Source organism: Chrysochloris asiatica, unplaced genomic scaffold (genome assembly GCF_000296735.1).
Source record: "Chrysochloris asiatica unplaced genomic scaffold, ChrAsi1.0 scaffold00053, whole genome shotgun sequence".
Lineage (NCBI taxonomy): Eukaryota > Metazoa > Chordata > Mammalia > Afrosoricida > Chrysochloridae > Chrysochloris > Chrysochloris asiatica.
In genome coordinates, this window is record NW_006408571.1 from 17,507,840 (window position 1) to 17,528,782 (window position 20,943).

The window sequence follows — 20,943 nt, forward strand, 5'->3', positions numbered from 1 at the left end:
AATGCATCAAGTGGCCTCTCGTTGTTGGTGAGGTGGGAGCAAGAGCCTAGGATAGGTGACACGCTGAGCCGAATGGACGTCACAGGTGGAAATTCTCAGCACTGCTCTAGCCTCTCCTCCCCAGCCCTCTCCCTCTTACCCTGCCTGTCCTCCCATGTTGGAACCTCCCTGGCCTATTCTTTCCACTCTTCTGGGGTCTCCCCACTAATACACCCTCTCAGCACACTATACCAAGTTGGACAGTGTCCCCCCAACATTCAAATCCACTGAGAATCTCAAAATGTGACCTTATGACTAGAGTGGAGAGTAAAGCGTCCAGCTGATAAGAAGTGAGGGCATATGCATAAGAACACCCACACTTGCAGATAATACCCACTTAATGGCTGGATGACTAGAACTCGACTAGAAGAAGAATGAAGAGGGAAAAAAAGAGTAATCTGATACAGTTTGATGAACTTGACCTACACCTATGGATGCAGTAGCTCAAAAGAGGGAACAAATTTTTACAGCAAGGATCATTCCCACCCCCTCAGCAGACAGGGTAGACAGGGATGGGCAACTTGGATATTGGCTACCCAACATCAGGGGTGGGAGTGGAACTAAAAAGGCAAGAAGTGACTGGTTTACAAGCTTTCATGAGGGAGCCTAGATCCAAAGGGTGTGGAAGAAGGTAGAATCTCCACTGAGCAGTATCTAATCTGTCTGGGCAAGGCTAATGAAAGGTGATGGTCTCTTGTGATACAATAGTGAATAATTGTTATCAGGACTGATTGTGAGGATTGGAAATGTAAAAGTAGATGATTTGTAGCAAAAGGAGGGATGGGTGGTTGGTTATGTGCTGTGGAGTCGGTTTCAACTCATAATGACCCTGTACAGGGTTTCTTTCTGAGGCTATAAATCTTTACAGGAGCAGAAAGCCTCATCTTTCTCCTGCAGAACAACTGAGTGGTTGATTTTGCAGTCCAGGAATGGAGGTCCCTGGGACCATCAAGGGAGAAGAGCAGAGTGCAGGACCCTGCCCAGAGAAGCAGTGATGCCAGAGATGGAGGCAGAGACAATGATGTGGAGAGATGGAGCGGCTGGGGACTCTAGACCCCGAGAGGGAGAGGGGCTGTGTGCTGACGACCGAGGGGTAGGCTTGCAGGGTATACCCTTTGGTTGTTTGATGATGCATGGAGGGGATTGTAATCATGGCAATGAAATGATATACGATAGGATGAATGTAAAGCTAATGTTCTCCCATGGAAACTATCACACGATCCACAATAAAAACTTTTTTTGAAAAAGTGACCTTAAGTAGAAACAGGGTCTTTGCAGAAGCGATCAAATTCTAATGACGCCACACTGGATTGGGGTGGGCCCTAAACACAATGACTGGTGCCCAGACAGGAACTACAGTGATGCAGCAGTATACCATGAACTGCCGAGGATGGTTGGGACTTAGCAGAAGGATGGAAAAGGCAAGCAAGGATGATTCCCTCGATCCTGCAGAGGGAGTAGGGCCCTGCAACACCGTGACCTCAGAGGTCTAGCCTCCAGAGCTGTGAGAGGTTGCACTTCTGGGGGATTAAGTGGCCCTCTTGGTTTTAAGTCGCTACAGCAGCCTAGGCAATGAACACACTAACATGTAACCATTGTTTTGTATTCCTCTTAGGCTGCGAAATGCATCTGGAATGTCTTGTCTTTGAGGGGGTTCCCAAGTATCAAGAACATACTTGGGAATAGACATGAGAGTCAGATACATAAAGCAAATGACAAAAAAAAAAGACAAGTGATCATTTTGCACTCATCTGAAACGAGATTTAAAAAAAAAAAAAAAAAGCTTTGCTAAGATCTCCTTTTGGTTGAGAATGTGTGGAAATGAAACTTCAAAACTGCTTGTGGGAACAGAAATCGGAACAGTCTTTTTAAAGGTCAGCTCCTCTAAACATTTTAAATGGCCCAGTAATTCCACTCCTAGAAATCTTTTACCATGATTCACAAGTAGGCACACAGGTAAGTGTGCACATGTCCGCTGTGGTATTGGTTATGATATCCAAAAACTGGGAACAACTTGTCCATCCATACCCACTGCCCTGAATCCTGACTCACAGCAGACCTACAGGGACAGATCAGATTTGTTCTGTAGGCTTTCTGAGGCTGTAATCTTTAAGGTAGCACACTGCCCCGTCTTTCTCCCATGGAAGAGCTGGTGGGTTTGAACCATCACATTTTTTATAAGCAGCCTAATGCTTATCCCATTGTCACCAGGCCCCTTGTCTATCCATTGTTGTTTTTGTTGTCGTTAAGTGCTATCCAGCCAGTTCCAACTGTTACCCTGTATAAGGTTTCCAAGGAGCGGTTGGTGAGCTTGAACCACCAAACTTTCAGTTCAAACAGACCTTACCATCCAGCACATTAACCCATAGAATCAATAAATGTTGGCACATAAACTTGGCAGACTATTATGCTGCTATGGTGCTGTGGGTTAACATGCTGGACTGCAGAGTTGGTCTGAACCTCAATGTCAGTGGTTCAAGCTCACCAGTTGCTCCTTGGAAACCCTATACAGAGTCTCTATGGGTCAGAATTGATTTGATGTCACTTAACAACAACATTATTAAGATCAATCAAGATCTCAAGATCGACTAGAAATAGTAAAAAGCAAAATTATAGTATGAAGTCATATTGTTGCTGTTAACTCTGTATAGGGCCCCTGTCAGAGGAGCAGCTGGTGAGTTTGAACCACCGACTTTGCGGTTCAAACCGATCTTGCAGTTGAGTGCTTATCCTATGGCACCACACCAGCACTCCATGAAGTCATGTAGATTTAAAAATATATATATATTTTACAAGTTCTGGTCATATGAATACCAAACTGAGAACAAGGTTAGTTTGGGAGAGAGAGATTTAGAGGAAGAGAGGTAAAGCAACACTTAAAACTTTTTTATTCTCTGTATATCTGGCATCGACTACATTTTTGCAAAGAAGAAAACAAACCATGTATTAATGTATGTTTGCAAGATGTGAAAACAAACTACAACAAAATCAAAAATTCTAAACCAGCTCCTGTCAAAAATTCTCCTCACAGGAGAAAATCTCTTAGAAGCTCATTACCATTTTAAATGGTCACTACAACATTTGTGGAATCGTGGTGTGGTGCTGTGGGTTAATACGCTGGACTGCAAAGACATTTGAAATGCAAGGTCAGTGGTTCAAGCTAACCAACTGCTCTTTGGAAACTCTATACAGGGTCGCTATGGGTCAGAACTGGCTTGATGGCACTTAACAACAACAGCCTTTGTAGGAGCCTGGGAGGTGCAACGGTTAAGAACTCAGCAGTTAACCAGAAGGTTGGTGGTTCGAACTCACCCAGTGGCTCGGTGAGAGAAAAGATCCTTGCAATTTGCTTCCATAAAGATTAAACAACAACAACAGCAAAAAACTAATCTATTGCCTCCCTCTGAAATCCTATGGGACAATCCAGCTCTGTCACACGGGGTCATTATGAGTCAGAATCAACTCAATGCCAGCTGATAACAACACAGCATTTGTAACAAGGACAACTCATTGAGAAAATAATTCACACAATTCAGCTAGAAATGTACAAGGAAAGCAATCTTGGTTGGAGAGTTTCATCACACAAATGCACCATCTTTTTCTTCAGCTACTGGCTCTATTTTGACAATAGGAAGACAGCTTGGATCCTACTAAAACACGCATTAGTAAAAGCCTCAAGGTACCCATCTCTGGTGAAGTCGTAATGTTCCTTGCTAGGAGGGGACAGTACTTCCCAAGTAAAGCTGGGGCGAACTTATTGACGTGAGAGTGCGGCATACCTCTGAGAACCTCTGCACATCCTGCGTCAGCGTGCCCACGCGCCTCCACTGGTAATGCTTCAATAGCTTCAGGATGGCTGGGTTCACTGCATTGTCTGATGGGACGGTCCGAAAGAAATAAGGGTATTTTTTCTTATCAGCTAGGACAGGTGTGGTAGCAGCAAAAGAAAGCTGAAAAACACAAAAGAGAAAACGCTTTTTAGTGGTGGACCTTCCAGCTATGAGCCCAGGATCTTTTCAAAGGGAACACAGGCCTTAGCTCTGACATGGACGAAAGACCAACACAAAGGGCAAGGTATTTATTTGTAAAGCATTTGTATCCTGAAAACAATGCATGATAACTGGAGAAAAGGTAAATTAACTCACACACATAAAGGGAGAAAGAAATAAAAACAAGCAATAATCTACCCCTCTGATAATATCTATTTCCTTTCAATCCTTTTTCTAGGCAAAGAATTTTTTTAAAATATTTTATTGTGAATTATATGATAGTTTACATGGGAGAATTGATAGTTTTACATTCATCCTATCATATATCATATCGTTTCATTGCCATGGTTACAATCCCCACCATGCATCATTAACCAACTAAAGGATATACACTACAAGCCTGCCCCCCCAGTCATCAGCACACAGCCCCTCTCCCTTTCTGTGTCTAAAGTCCCCAACTGCTCCATCGCTCCACGTCATCATCTCTGCCTCCATCTCAGGCATCACTGCTTCTCTGGGTAGGGTCCTGCTCTCTTCCCTTGATGGTCCCAGGGACCTCTGCTCCTAGGCTGAAAAGTTAATCACTCCCCTCCTTGCTACAAAACGTCTACCTTTACCTTTCCAACCCTCACAATCAGTCCTGATAACAATTATTCACTATTGTATCACAAGAGACCTATCCGCATTTCATTTCATCAGCCCCACCTAGATAGATTGGATACTACTCAGTGAAGATTCTACCTTCCTCTGTGCCCTCGGGATCTAGGCTCCCTCTTGTAAGCCAGTCACTTCTTGCCTTTGTAGCCCCCTATTTTGGGTAAGCAATGTCCAAGTTGCCCATCCCTGTCTACTCTGTGTATGGAGGGGGTGGGAATGATCCTTGATGTAAGGATTTGTTCCCTCTTTTGAGCTACTGGATCCATAGGTGTAGGTCAAGTTCATCAAACTGTATCAGATTACTCTTTTTTTCTTCTTCTTTCTTCTCCTAGTTGAGCTCTGATCATCCAATCATTGAAGCCAGGTCAAGTGGGTATTATCTGCAAGTGTGGGTGTTCTTATGCATATGCCCTCTCTTCTTATCAGCTGGACACTTCACTCTCTACTCTAGTTCTCTGTGACTATGTCACTGACTCTGGACCTAAGAGTCCCTAGGTCTTGCCACACTGCTGACCAACCAGGTCTCCAACCGGGTAAAAAATTTTTTTTAAGATTCTTAAACTCATTCTATATACACAATTCAGTTGGCGTTCCACTCCCCACACCCACATAAAATGATTCTACTCTGAGTGTAGTGGTTAAGATCGCACTGCTAACCTCAAGGTCGGCAGTCCGAAACTACCAGCTGTTCCACAGAAGAAGGATGAGGCTTTCTGCTCCTGTAAAGATGTACAGCCTTAGAAACCCTGTGCAGGGTCACTATGAGTCAGAACCAACTCCATGGTACTTAGCAACAACAAGAAGCATTTAGCCATACTGTTAAAAATTGCTTTTAAACATTTAAAGAATTGTATTATATCCCAGCATGTGAATATTCCACAATTTATGGAATAATTCTCAATTTGGGGGCCTGTTCACAATTTGTCATTGTTATTAGCTGATGTTGAGTCAATTCCAGCTCATTCAATGTATACAGAGTAGAAGTACTCCATAGGGTTTTCAAGGTTTCCACATTTCAGATGCAGATCACTTATCTTTCAAGGCACCTCTTGGTGGGTTTAACCACAGACCTCTGGGTTCATTGTTGTTGTTAGGTGCCATCAAGTCAGTACCAATGGGCTTTGAGCCCATTGCTGTGGCCACTGTGTCAATCCGTCTTGTTGAAGGCCTTCCTCTTTTTTGCTGACCCTCCACTTTACCCAACATGGTATCTTTTTCCAGGGACTGGTCCCTCCTGATAATATGTCAGCAGTATGGAAAACGAAGTCTTGCCATCCTGGCTTCCAAGGAGCTTTCTGGTTGTAAAAACAACAGATTTGTTTGTTCTTCTAGCATTCCAGTTCTAATTTTCTTCTCCAACACCGTAACATAAATGTATCAATTCTTCTACAGTCTTGCTTATTCACTGCCCAACTTTCACATGCATATGAGGCTGTTGAAAATGCCATGGTTGGGTCAGACTCACCTTTAGTCCTCAAACTGACATCTTTACTCTTGAACACTTTAAAGAGGTTTTGTGCAGCAGATTTGCCTAATGCAATGCATCGTTTGATCTCCTGATTGCTGCTTTCATGAATGTTGACTGTAGATCCAAGTAAAATGCAGCCTTTGACAACTTCAATCTTTTCTCCAATTATCATGATGCTATTTTTTGGCTCCAGTAGTGAGGATTTTTGTTTTCTTTACATTGAGGTGCAATCCATACCCATACTGAAGGCTGTGGTCTTTGATCTTCATCAGTAAATATTTTAAGTCCTCTTCATTTTCTCGATTAGTAGTTCAGCACTTAACTATCTGAACCACTCAGGGACTTCAGAGTTAATACTTATTCAGAAAAAGGATTGTATCCAAGTATAAAATTAGAGGGCAAATTTTACCACATTCTTAGCAACAAAGAGAAACAAACAAAAAAAATGTTCTAATTTGTAATGACTTATCATTAAAACATTGAATCATCTTGCAGGTATTGATTATTTATACGTTGAATTTTTTTTTCTATGTGATTATTAACTAATAGTATGTTCTATTTTAGGAATTGCTTTTTTAAAACAAAACTTTAAAATTTTACAGAGAAAACTGGTTTTCTGTTCAACAATTCAAACACAGTTCACCTTGTAGCATTGACTGCAGTCCTCACAATGTTAGAGCATTCTGCCTATAACCTCTCTCCCCATCCATCCTTCTTCCTCTCCCTTTCTAGCTTCTGAGCTTTATCCCAGGTCAAACGCTGTCCTTTGATCCCCACTGTTGACTATTCTAAGGGGTGCAGCCTTCCCTGCTCTTATTGTTCACCGTATACAACAGCCTATTGTTTGGCTGAAAGCTGAGCCACTGGGGCTTAAAGGGTGTTTAGGAGCACTGGTGTGGCTCTGTGGGTTAACGCACCAGACTACAAAGCCGTTTGAACTTCAAGGTTGGCGGTTCAAGCTCACCAGCTGCTCCTCGGAAACCCTATACAGGGTCGCTATGGGTTGGAATCGACTCAACAGCACTTAACAACAACAAAGGGCCATAGTCTCTCAGGGGCTTCCACCAGTCTCTATCAGATCAGTAAGCATGGTCTTTTTTCATGATTTTGAGTTTTGGTCCACATTTTTCTCCCATTCCATCCAGGGCCCCCTATTGTGATTCCTTTTAGAGTAGTCCATAGTGGCAGCTAGGCACTATCCAGTTTTTCTGGTGTCAGAGTCAAGGTGGCTGGGGTTCATGTGGCTCACCAATTGTTTCCATGACCCTCTGATTTTCTTCATTCTTATTTGCTCTCAACAGAGACTAATCCTTGCACCTGAGAGGGCCACTCACAGGCCTTTATGACCTCAATTGCTACTCTCGAATAGGACGTAGACCAGGAGGTGTTTTTTCATGTCCTTTGTTGATTCTTTGAGTGCCATTAGAATGCTTCTCACACTGAGCCTAATGAAGACTTTGTCTATGTGTTGAATAAACTCTGTCTATGTTCAAACTCAAGCTCTGATCGTTGCTGCAAACAGTCCAATTTGTTAGGCTTTAAATTTTGTGTGTACATTTTAATGTACACTTAGTAGTCAGATCTTTCCATCTTGCCCTTTATTATTTCCTCTTCTTTTAAGAGCCATTTAGTTGCTAGATTAGATTGTAACTATCTGCCCTTGAAGGCCCAGCTTCAATGCCACTTTCTCCACCCCGTCCCCTCTGGTTCCTAACCTCCTTTCCCTCAGCTTTATGCACAAAGGTGTTTATCAAACTTTTTGACCTTTGTAGCATGATGATAGGAAAAGAAACAGTATCATGTTCTAGTCATAACCAGGGCTTCAAGCCAGTTCATTCTGATTCTACCTCCTGCAGAGGATTTGTATTTTCATCCTGATATACTGAATCCACAAGATTGCCTGGGAATCTTGTTGAAATATAAATTTGGAATCAGTATATCTGAGATGGAAAGGAAAATTCTCTGCAGAAATTCAACTGGAATGAACTGGTCCCAAACCCTGGTTATAACTTGCACTTATTTTATTATGAGCGTGGCTGAATATCTCTCCTTTGATTTTTTGTAGTTCCTTTCTGGAATCTGTTTACATCCTTTGCCCATTTTCCAATTTGGCTTAGTCTTTTTCTTATCAGTTTGTAGAAGAAACTTTTAGTAATAAGGAAATGATCCCATTGCTATAGAAATGGCAAATTCTCCTTCCCTAGTTTATACTTTGTGTTTTATCATGGCTTTTGCCATGGCCATGTTTGTATTTTATTAATGTGGTTCAATTTTATCAATATTTTTAGATTTTGTGTCAGATTTGGAAAGGCCTTTCCCTTCTGAGGTTATAAAGGAATTCTTCCATGATTTTATCTAATCTATTCTTCCTTCATTCTTTGTTTCTTTTAAATCTTAGATCGAGAGGTGGTGATGCTGAAGCAAACTCAATTTTCACTGGCACCCGTTTTCTCCCCAAATCCTTGGTGCTCACAGCAACAGCTCTGGATCTGATTCAATCCGACCATCTGGGGAAACAACATTCAGGCACCCCAAGGCCCTGGCTAAAAATGCCTTACTGTTTCTGCTGTCACATGAGGAAATAGTCCTTTCCCCTCCAACGCTTCATGAAGATGGGGTGGTCGGGATCTTTTCCTTTTTCCTGGTCTGCCTCAGAAAGTGAACAGTCACTGCCTTAGGCCCCTGGACTTCCTATGTCTACTCAACGGCCTCAACAGATCCAATCAGCTGGAGCTGACCACACAACAACTGCTACCTGGAACTAGAAGCCCTTGATTTTTAAGATCTTCACAGAGACAGGATACCCCAAGACTGAGAAGGGTAAAATATAGAACGACCATGAAAAAGAGCCTGGATAGAATATGGGCCAATGGCAGGAATCCAAAGAGAGGCAGATTTCAGCTGGACACTTTAGGGAGCACTCCCATTCAGAGTGGCCCAGCTATTGGCAGAAGGGAGAGGCGTGCAAGCTGAGGCCGGGCATAATTGAATGAGAACAGAGAAGATCTTAGCCTTGTTCAATGGACTCTTACAAAGAACTCCTAAGTGCCTTCTGAAAACTCTATGAAAAGGTCTGTGCACATGTGTCTTGTATACAGGCACATATCTTTTAGTGAAAAGAAGCATCCATGGCTTTCATCAGATTCACAAGGTGATCCTGCATTGAAAACAAGACCAGCTCCTCTGTCTGCAGGTGCTACTTAGGCCCCATGGTGAGCGTGATAAACAGAAGCTCTCTACTATTCCCAGGGAATTTCTTGGTGGTACAAACAGTTATGGCACTTGGCTGCTGACCCAAAGGTTGGAGGTTCAAGCTTACCCAGGGGAATCTTAAGAGAAAGACCTGGAGATCTACATCTGGAAAACATCAGCCACTGAAAGGCCTACCGGGCACAGGCCTACTGTGACACACATGGGCTCACCAGGAGTTGGATTCAACACTGGTGGTGGTAGTGGACCATCCCCACAAACCTAGTAACCAGGCTTACTTCGTTCCTCCTGACTGAAACAATACTACAGCCTCCTCTGCTCACCAATGTAAGAAGGTGCTAACTATTTCAGGACCAGAGATGTTATATGTACCATCATGTCCGTCCCCCTCTCCGACCAAAAAAAAAAAAAAAAAAATGCTTATCTAATACAATTTGGAAAATATTAGTTTTTTGATGTGATTTCTGAATCACCTCTTGTTGATACTTTACCGTTATTGTCCCATTAGTTCCAGGTCCACAATTAATTGTTGCTCGAACAACCTCATATGTTTGCCCTGTAGGTAATTATAGTGGTTACTGCTCAGTGAATAAATGGCCCATTGTGTTTACAATGAGCCTGCAGTACAATATATGCCCCAGGTCTAAATCATGTTGGGTGCAAAATATTAACTGGCACTGCCATTTTCTGCATCATTTGAGATAATGCACACTTTGATTAGATTGCTTTGCATCACTGTTCTTCTGGCTTCCGCCTCCTGAAACTTTCCTTCATGGACAAAGGCTATTGGTATCTGTCGGTAGCCCCACTAAACTAAAGAATCTGAGAAATCATCTAGCTCTGGGGTTCTCTACCTTCGCTGTACTTTCAAATCACCTGGGTGAGATTTTTTAAATCCCACTCCAAACCAACTGAGTCAGAATCTCTGGGCATAGGGCCAAGGCATCAGTATTACTTAAAAATTTCCCAGGCAATTCGGATGCCCAGTGAGGGCTGAGCACCACTGAGACAACCCCACAGTTCTGCTTTGAATAAGCAGACTGAGGCACAGAAATGGTGTAAGAGCCAGCACAGCTCATCAGAGGCAGAGGCAGCCCTCAAATCCAAGTCTCAAGGACTCTAATACCAGTGCTCATTGTCCCCCTTGACCACTTCCCAGCCATCTCCTTTGTTCTCGCCAAGCCTTTCTCCCCCCAAACAATTACCCAGGGTTGTCAGCATCACAACTCTTAACTTGAAGACTACCCTTGGGCTCTCCTGCCTTATTTCACAAAACCAAGTTAGTTTCTAAACAGACTGACTGAGGCTGCAAGTTCATCCCTAGCCAGAGATTTATTGCAGAGTATTTTCAATTTAAATCATATTTTGTTATTATTTCTGGTTCCATTGCATTATTTTGAGAATTTGGCATATACAGTGTCTGCTTTGGGGATCAACTAAAATTTTCTCTGTGACCTAATGTACAACCCATTTTTATACAAATTCCATGGTGACTAGAAAAGACTGCAGTCTCTAGCTGTAAGCTACAGAATCCCTCTTTGAGGCTGGCTGTGCATGTTGGATACACTCAGCGCATGCATCTAGCAGGACTGAATGCATAGCATGCAGTCTGCATGCACTATGATCTCATAGTATAATTATCGTCACATGCTTTGTAGTTTTGTTTACTTGACCTACCAGAAAGTAATGGTGGTGGCTATGTGCCGTGGAGTCGGTCCCAACTCATAGCAACCCTGTATAGGGTTTCTGAAGTTGTAAATCTTTATAAGAGCAGAAAGCTTCATCTTTCTCCCATGGAATGGCTGGTAGTTTTGAACTGCTGACCTTGAGGTTAGCAGCCTGACTCATAACCACTATGCTACCAGAGCTCCTTACCAAAAAACGAATCGATTTTTAAATTTTCTCTATCATTCCTGACAATTTCCTTGTGTGTTTTTGCTTTATACATGGTTTGATTTTGTGTTGAAGATGTGGTGCTATAGGCTAAGCATTGTACTGCTAACTGCAAAGTTGGCGGTTCAAAACCACTAGCAGCTCCTTGGAAACCCTGAACAGGATGGCTATGAGTGGGACCAACTGATAGCACTTTAACAACAACCATCACGATCCTATATTTATTTTTCAGCAACATATACCTTTGTCCAGTGCAAACTGTTGTTAGATGCCATCGAGTCTGTTCTGACTTATAGTGACCCCATGCATTACAGATGGAAACACTGACCAATCCTGCACCCTCTTCACAATGGTTAAATTCATTTGGGCCCATTATTGTCACTGTTCCAATCCATCTCTCTGGGGGTCGTCCTCTTTTTCACTCAACCTCCACTTTACCAAGCATGATGTCCTTCTCCAGGGACTGGTCCCTCCTGATAACATGTCTGAAGTATGAGAGACAAAAGTCTCACTATCCTGGTTTCTAAGCAGCATTCTGACCATACTTCTTCTAACACACATTTGTTTTTCTGGCAGTCCATAATATTTTAAATATTATTCTCCAACACCATAATTCAAATGTACTGATTTTTCTATGGTCAGACTTAACACATGCATATGAGGAGATTGGAAATACCATAGCTTAGATCAGGTCCCTTAGTCCTCAAACTGAAATCTTTGCTCTTGAACATTTTAAGGAGATTTTTGAAGCAGATTTGCCTAATGTAATACATGACTTGATTTCCTGACTGCTGCTTCCATGAATTTTGATTGTGGATCCAAACAATGTGAAGCCTTTGACAACTGCAGCCTTTTATCTATTGATAAAGATGTTATTTATTGTTCCATTGGTGAGAATTTGTTTTCTTTTCATTGAGGTGCAAGCCATACTGAAGGCTGTGGTGTATGATCTTTATCAGTAAGTATTTTAAGTTCTCTTCACTTGCAGCAAGCAAGGTTTTATCACATGTCAACGACTCTTCCTCCAATCCTGATGCCACGTTCTTCATATAATCCAGCTTCTTGGATTATCTGCTCAGCATACAGACCAAATAAGTATGGTGAAAAGATACAACCCTGGCACACATCTTCCCTGATTTTAAACCTTGTTCTGTTCTAATAGTTGTCTTTTGGTCTATGTACATGTTTCTCATAAGCACAGTTAAGTGTTCTGGAATATCCATTCTTCGCAATGTTTGTCCATAGTTTGTCGTGTGGCACCATGGGATAAAGCACTGGACCACAAGGCTGGTTTGAACCATAAGGTCACAGGTTCAAACTCACCAACTGCTTGTTGGAACCCTATACAGGGTCGCTAGGAGTCGGAACTGACTTGATGGCACTAAACAGCAACAACTCACAGTCCAAAGCCTTTGCATGGTCAATAAAGCAGAAGTAAACATCTCTCTGGTGTTCTCTGCTTTCAGCCAAGAACCATCTGACATCCGCAATGATATCCCTAGTTCAACATCATCTTTAGAATCTGTTTTGAATTTCTGGCAGTTCTCTGTCTATGTACTGTCCAAAATACATCTCGTACAAATAGAAAGTGCTTAGTAGATATTCAATGAATGAAGATTGAAATATTTACCAAATAAACCTCTTTGTTATGTATTGCTTTTTGTTTGAAATGGTATCTTGTTTGTTATTACTATTCCAGCCTTTATTATTGCTTGATTTTCTTGTCCTGTCTCTGATAGTCGCTGTACTTATATTCTATTAAGATTGTTTCAAGTGTATTTCTTGAAAAGAGCACAGGGAAGACTTGAAAAATACAATATGTTTATTGCGATAACAATCCTTGGTCCTCTATTGGCCGTCTTACTCTTCTCATGCTTTTGTTTGTTTGTTTGAACTCTTTGGTACTCAGGCCATGTATCCACTCTGTTCTAGATTTACTCAATTGCCTTCGTGTTTAAAGCAGGACAAGGAGTTGAAAATGTGCTGAGGATACCCTGCTATTGCAGAACTTGGCAGAACAGAAAACTCGGGCAACTATTTTCCCCCTTAGAAGCTCTATAGTTCTTTCAAAGTATGTTATTCTGTAAAGTAACAGACGAGAAAGCTGGGGTTGGCCTGCTGTTAACTTGTAGGTGTATGATCTTTTCAACCTTGATATTTGAAGGATTTTTTTCTTTGCCCTTGGAATTAAAAAAAAAAAAAAAATTGCTAGAGAACAAACATTTGCTTATTTGTTCTCTTTCCTCTGGAACATCCGAGTATCTATATGGCATCTCATATGATTCATTCCTGATCATCCATAAATCTGTATCTGTCATATTTTTTCATGATTTTATCTCTTGGTTATTGTCCTCTGCATTCTGTAAAAGTATCTTACTTTACACCCTCCCCCCTCACTTACAGAGTCCTTGTGTGGAGCTGTGGGTGAATGTGCTGGACTGCAAAGCCAATTTGAACCACAAGGTTGGCAGTTCAAGCACACCAGATGCTCCTCAGAAACCCTATACAGGATCTTTATGGTCCAGAACCAACTTGATGGCACTTAACAACAGCCACAAAGCCTCACTTATGGGCATGGTTAGGTCCCAAAGACTAGGTCATTATGTGAAAATCGTTGTTATGCAAAATAGTCAGATAGTAGATTTTTACTACTGTTGTAAATGTAAAATGCTGGACAATGAGACATGACTGAGGGTTGGTATGTTCTGTTTTATGACAGGATATGTGCACACTACATTACACTATTTTTTTTTTAGTCTTTGGGGAATATAGTGGCACCTTCATTGTTACTTGGCTTTGCAGTTCTTTAATTATAATGTCTGGGTGTGGCACTGTAGGATAAACACAGGACAGCTAACCGCAAGGGCGGTGGTTCAAACCCACCAGTCACTCCTCGGAAATCCTACATAGGATCACTATGAGTCAGAACCAACTCGATGGCACTTAACAACAACAACAATTATAACGTGGCTGAGTAACTCTATATACATGTTAGTCCACGTTCTGTGAATTGCCCATTCTCTTTTCATCACTTTAGTTTTAAATTTGATGATTTTGAACACATTTTTATTGTGCAATAATATTGCCATTTTCAATTTCCTGGTAATTTTTCCTGATTGTATTCTTTTTTATTTCACCTCTTATCTCAGACTGTTCTACACCCATTTCATGGAAACCATGTTTATTAGCACATGATTAATAATGCCAAACATCTTTCTAAAATTTCTTCTTTTCCTACCATCCACTGCTATCGAGTTGATTCTGATGCATAGAGACCCTATAGGATGTATAGCACCCCCCCACACACACACAAAAGGGTTTCCAAGATTGTCAGTCTTTACAGGAGCAGACAGTGTTGCCTTTCTCCCTTGGAGTGGGTAGGAACCACTCACCTTGCAGTGACTCAACAGCACTTAACAATGACAAAAACAATGTTACTGAATTGCACACCTGAAAATAGTTTAAATTATGAATCTTATGCTATGTGAATTTTACAACAATTAAAACACAACAAAAAGACGACTGGCCACACACACCTTAAACAGAACAGAGCAGAACGTATACCTTTCAGCCGTACTCATAACCACTGGCCTTCACAAATGAACCAAATCCCTCAACCTGAATGCAAGAGATTCCCTGGTAAAGACAGTTAGAGCTTGACAGCAATTTAGACTCCCGACCTCTGAAGACACTGAACTTGAACCTTAGCTGTGCCACTTGCTAACAGAATGGACAAGTCACTCAACTTCTCTCATCTATAAAGGCAAGATTCTAAGCTCCACCATGTCTGCCATGGAGGGATCATGTTAGGATGTGAAAGGATTTTATGGACTATAAAGCTCTACAAACACCGGAAGTCCATTACACTCACTATTGTGAGGCTAGCCAGAGTGTCTTCAGGAGATGCGGATTTGAGGAGTTTGTGCTGGGGGCTTCTCTGCAATCTTTCTGTTTACATCCCTCAGCTTATATACACTCAGATGAGTCCATTTTCTAATATGTCTGAAGAGTCAATCCAGTTGAGAGTGGATGGACTGAGACATGAACCAACCACCCAACACGCCATCCACCGTATGAACCATCCAACTAAGAGTTTTCAGGAACACATGTCTGAGCTGGTGATGCATGATATCTGAGATGTTATCTGGAGTAGATATCACCAACTATTGTACAGAGGAAGAAACCAAGGCCCAGAAAAGGAGTGTAACTGGGTGGCATCAGTAAGGGAGTATAGCACTGGTCTTTTGACTCCATGTCCTCTTCTCGTTCTTTCAACCCAGCTCTGTGAATTTTGCTCCAAGTGAGGTGAGGCAATGACGCAGTGCTCAGTCCTGCTTCTGAGACTGTGTAGAACAGGGAGGAGACGGCTTATTCCAGGACTAACAGGGGCTCTTGACCCTAGTAAGTGTTCAAGATGGGCATGGTTGAGCAAGGGAGACTCTGGGGAATACACTTAGCCAACCAAGTGAGAAACGCCCCCGTACCATGACATGTTTTGGGAGCTCTGTTGTTAGTTATTTTTCAGTCAGCGCCAACACATGGCAACTCCATGTACAACAAAATGAACCATTGCCCGGTCCTGAGCTGTCTTCCTGGTCACAGCTATGCTTGAGTTGAGTGCTACAGCCACTGTGCATTCTTAATGCCTTCTAGCTAAAGTCATGTCAGGGTACTCATCTCCAGCACTGTATCAAGCAATATTCTGTTGTGACCCATAGGGTTCTCCTTGGCTAATCTGCAAAACTAGATCATCATGTTTTTCTTCCTAGTCTGTCTTAGTCTGGAAGCTCCTCTGAAACCACTACCTGACTATCAGTGTAGTCAGACTGTGGTGACTTGCATATTGCTGTGACGCTGGAAGCTATACTACTCGTATTTCAAATACCCGCAGGGTCACATTGGTGGACAAATTTCAGCAGAGATTCCACACACAGACGTAGGAGATTTAGGGCTTGCATATTGAATGTTAAGTTGCCTTCGTGCCAACATGCAGAGAGAAGAGAAGTGAGGAGCTGGGGCAACTACAAGGCTCTTTGGAGAACCGGGAGACCTGGGCTAAACCCTGTCTCTGTGACTAATTAGCTGAGAGAGCAAGGGCAGATGGTTTTCTTTTTTATGCTACAGCTTTTCTTATCTCTGAAAACGCTAGATCGGCCCAAAGGTTTCAAAGATTCCTTTCAAAATTCTCTGCTTCTCTCTCTGATTAAGGAGTATGTTCGTTTTGTGTGGGTGTGTGTTTGATTTGATTTGATTTATTCAGATAATTGCCGTTGTGTTTTGGTTCTCTTTGCAGATATAAACCTAGATGGAATATGTAAATATACCTCCCAACTTCAAGATCTTTATTAAATTCCAAAGCACTGATGAATTTTTGCCTAAATTCAATTCATTCTCTAACTTATTTAGGGCATCTGAGTTGAACTTTTCTGAAGAAACAGAGTTTTTTTGTTTTTTTCAGGTGGAAAGCAAGAAGAGGAGAGGACAGAGTCACTAAATCCTTGGTAAGAAACTCAGGCCAGATGCAAGCGGGTGAGACAATGAATGTAGCTTGCTCTTTTCTCTGCTAGATTTAATCTTTTTCCTTGGGTTTGCTGACTGTTTCTGTAATTAAATGAGGGAGGTATTTGTCATCTAGGTTTCCTTTCAGCTGAGATGAATGCAACGCAACTTTCTCAGGAAACCTCTGACAAGAGCGCTGTGACCAATGCCAGGATGTATACAAAGGCTCCGGGCTGTGTGTGTTGGGAACCCAATTCCCTTCAGGTTTCCCAGGTCTCCGCTGCGCTGAGGCCCAGGCAAAAACTGTTTGGACACAAAGTGTCTGGACGTAGATGTCCATGAGATTAATGTGATGCGAAGCGCCTGCAAAGCGTTTCCCTAGTTAACGAGGTAAAATGAATGCCTGGCATTCAGGCGAGACCTTCTCAAAGCCCCACTCCAAGGAAAGGTCTCTGGGGCATCGTGCATAGACTTGCTGGAAGATTTCAAACCTCTTTAGTCAGAGAGAGCCTAGCCTGGAACTACTTGGGGAACAATTCTATCTCCTTCCTGCTGATGAGTTTTCATTTTTAATTTCTCAGAGGTGCTCGGCAGTTCAGCTCTCACCACCCACCCCCATATTCCTATTGGGAAGTTGTAGCCATTTAGGAAGGAGTTTACCGATTGCTATTGCGTTGATCCCAACTCAGGGCGACCTCTGATGTGTCAGAGTACCCTCCACAGGGTTTTCAGAGGCTGATTTTTTAGATGTAGATCACCAGTCCTTTCCTCAGATGTGCCTCTGGGTGGACTCGACCTCTAATCTTTTGGTTATGAGCCAAGCTCATAAACCATTTGTATACCACCCAGGAACCCCTGAAGAGAGCTGGTACAACAGTTCTGGTGGTTCTGTGCCACTGAGTCAACTCAGTGACCTTATATAAGGTTTCAGAGGCTTCCAAGGCTGTAAGTCTTTATGGGGGAAGAAAGCCCCATCTTTCTTCCGCAGAGCGACTGACTGGTAGATTCGAACTACTGAACCTGCAGTTAGCAGCCCAGCTTAAAATCCACTACACGGCCAGGGATCCTTGATGAAGAAAGGTTGTTATTGTTGTTGTTAAGTACCGTCAAGTTTGTTCCAGCCCATAGCGACCCTGTATAGGGTTTCCAAGGAGTGGCTGGTGAGTTTGAACTACCAACCTTGTGATTCAAACTGACATTGGGGTCCAGCACATTATTCTGCAGCACCATACCAAAAGAGAGGTATTGGAAGCTTAACTGGCTTCGTTTCCACATGGAGAAACTGAGGCATAAAGTGGTATAGTGACTTGCCTGGGATCCTGCTGCTAGGAAGACACAGAGCTAGGATCTGAGCTCAGATATTTTGACTTCTTGAAGTTATCACATAACAAGCATCTATCCTGGGATGAACACTGTAGGAAGGACTTTGCTGCCTAATGTACAAAAATAGCCCTGTTAGATATATACATTTTTCAGATGTGACAGAAGCCCAGAGAGATTAAGTAACTTGCACATGGTCACACAGCAAGCAAACAGCAGACCAAGGAGATTAACTTCACAAACATACACTTATTATTCACAGACCCTACTGTGCTTCTACGTTGTAACTTAACAATTTCCAAAACATCTCTACTCTCATTTTAATCACATCTTTTTTTTTTCCCAAAGTCAAAATGGGCTTTAAAAAAATAGGGTAGAAATAAAGCAAAACAAAACTAATGGCAAGAAAGCAGTGTGGTCCACAATGGTAAGAAGTCTGGCTTTCCATTCACGTTCACATAGCTTGGGTCTGTATGCGAGCTCCAACACTCATTCTGGGAAAATCACTTCATCTTCTGGGATCTCAATCTTCTCCTTCACTCACCATAGTGACACAATGTCCTTCTAAGGGTCAAAATTGTATGGGCACCCAACTGATGATTACTAACGTTAGATCCCAGTCTCTCACTAGGAGTCACCAAAAATTACTAGAATTAGATGATGCTTCCTACAATCATAAAAGGCCTCGTGACTGAGAAAGCCCCTTCCCTCTGAGCAAGGCAGAGTGATTAGCATACTCATTTTACAGATGAGAAGCTTTGCATCAGCCAGTGAAAGTGCTGGCTCCCAGTGATGGCGCTGCCACTAGGCAGAGATATCATTTCAGGCGTTCTCAGTCCTAATCCAGTGATTTTACAATGGCTTGTTCATTTATAATAATAATAATAATTAGATTGCTTGTGTGGTTGTGTACAATTAGGATGTATGCCTTTCATTTTCTCTTAAACTTCTGGTCAAATGCTCCATTTCCCTGTCACAGCCATGCAGGTGACAAATGCAGGGAATTAACGAATGGCATTGGAAGTCTCTTTGGTTTCCTCAGCTCCTTTGCACTCTGCTCTTAGCTGATGTCTTTAGGGGTAAGAAGCGCCCTTGTGCGATCACAGCTGTGAAGCCAACTGCCTTTTAATTACCATGCTGCAGAAATCATGTCTGCTCATGTCAACTTAGCACCTCTAATTAGCTGATATGTGGAAATCACATCTATGGGGGAAAGGTATGCTGAATCTGGGGTCAATCCTTGCAGGGGGAGAGGAAGCAGCACTCTCCCCTGAGGAGATCATGTCTCCTCCCATCTCTGCCGGACCAGCTCCTACTCATCCATCCAAGTGACAGCTCACTGTCACCTCTTCCAAGGAGCCTTCCCTACCCTCCCTAATTCTCCCTGCACAGTTTCTTCTCAAGTTCTGAGGCACTGAGAGGTGACTGGTGGCCAGGCCCACTTCACGGACTGTTTGTGAGCAAGCTCCCTGAGGCTTATTTACAAGGCTTCTCTGAAGGGAGGGAGACAGTAGGGCCACAGACTGCCTCTACAGCTTTGTCCCGCAGGCAAGCACCCACTGTGGTTCTCACAAAGAACTGGGCTGAGAAGAAGGGTAAGCTTTGGTTTCTCCCTGGTTAAGGAAGAGTGAGTTTTAGCCAAATCCACACTTTGGACATATTATCAGGAAGGACCATTTCCTGGAGAAGGAGATCATGCTTGGAAAGCAGAGGGACAGTGAAAAAGAGGGGATCCCCCAACAAGATAGACTGGCACAGTGGCAGCAACAACGGGCTCAAGCATAGCAGCAATTGTGAGCATGGCACGGGACCAGGCTCTGTTTTGTTCTGTTGTGCATAGAGTCACTATGGGCAGGAACCAACTCAATGGCGCCTAGCGACGACAACAATAATCTCCTTGGATGAGATAATCCAATAACACAACTGGAATGATACTTAGAAGTCAAGGATGATGAGTCTAAGGCTGCTTGCCTGGGACATGTCACCCAGCAAGACCAATCACTTGAAAAGAACACCATGCTTAGTAAATCAGAAGATCAGCAATATCGAGAGAAATCCTCCAAGAGGTGGCATGACACAACAGCCCTAGCAATGGACTTGAGCTGACCAAGTGACCATGAAGAAGGCACAGGGCTGGGCAGCATTTCATATAGAATGTCTCCATGAGTCAGAGCCAGCCTACCAGCTTCTAACAACAGCAAGCCCCTGGGAGCATCGAAGGAGAGTCCAGGCCAGGCTCTGGGTAGCACACAGAATGGAATCTGTCTTAGTACAAGTATGACCCAAATATTGTTCAATCTGACAACCCTACTACTTAGCTTGCGTCCACTTCCAGAGTTTGCTCTCTCTTTTACTGTGCAATTTGCTTCTCTCTTTAAAAGATCTGGCTTCTCTCTTTCTTACTTCCAGGAGTGCCCATTCTCCAGTGAGCACTGAAAAGCGTCGCTCATTCTAAGTTGTTCAAATCTACATTATGACTTAATGTAAGTGAAGGTGACAGAGACTTTGACAGAAATATTTTTATTTCTGAAGAGCACACAGGTATGCGTTACTTAACGTCCTTGATGATGCGTCCTGTGAAGTAGAATGTTGTGTGGTTTGGACACCGTATTCAAACCTTATGGGACCTCACTTCAGGTTGTCTAGTTGCTGCTAAGGCTGCTGGCAGAGGCTAGAGGAACAGTGAGCAATGCTATGAAAAATCAGTATCATTTGCTAAGTAAAGAAGTTACTGTAAAACTAAATGAAAGGAAAACACCCATTATGATATAAAATGTTAATGGGGGGGTCATCTAAAATCACTGAGGTACCAACAATGTATACCTAAAACACAACATTGACTAATACAAACTCCTGCCAGTTTGGGAA

The 20,943-nt window shown here is 42.6% G+C and overlaps 1 protein-coding gene across 1 annotated transcript in view; it reads right to left on the reverse strand.

Moving 5' to 3' along the window:
- GABBR2 (gamma-aminobutyric acid (GABA) B receptor, 2) overlaps positions 1–20,943 on the reverse strand; it is a 474,372-nt gene that overhangs the window by 271,673 nt on the left and 181,756 nt on the right. Inside the window, exon 3 of the mRNA XM_006863147.1 lies at positions 3,819–3,989. Coding sequence (XP_006863209.1) covers positions 3,819–3,989 — 171 coding nt within the window. The remainder of the gene's footprint in view (positions 1–3,818; positions 3,990–20,943) is intronic.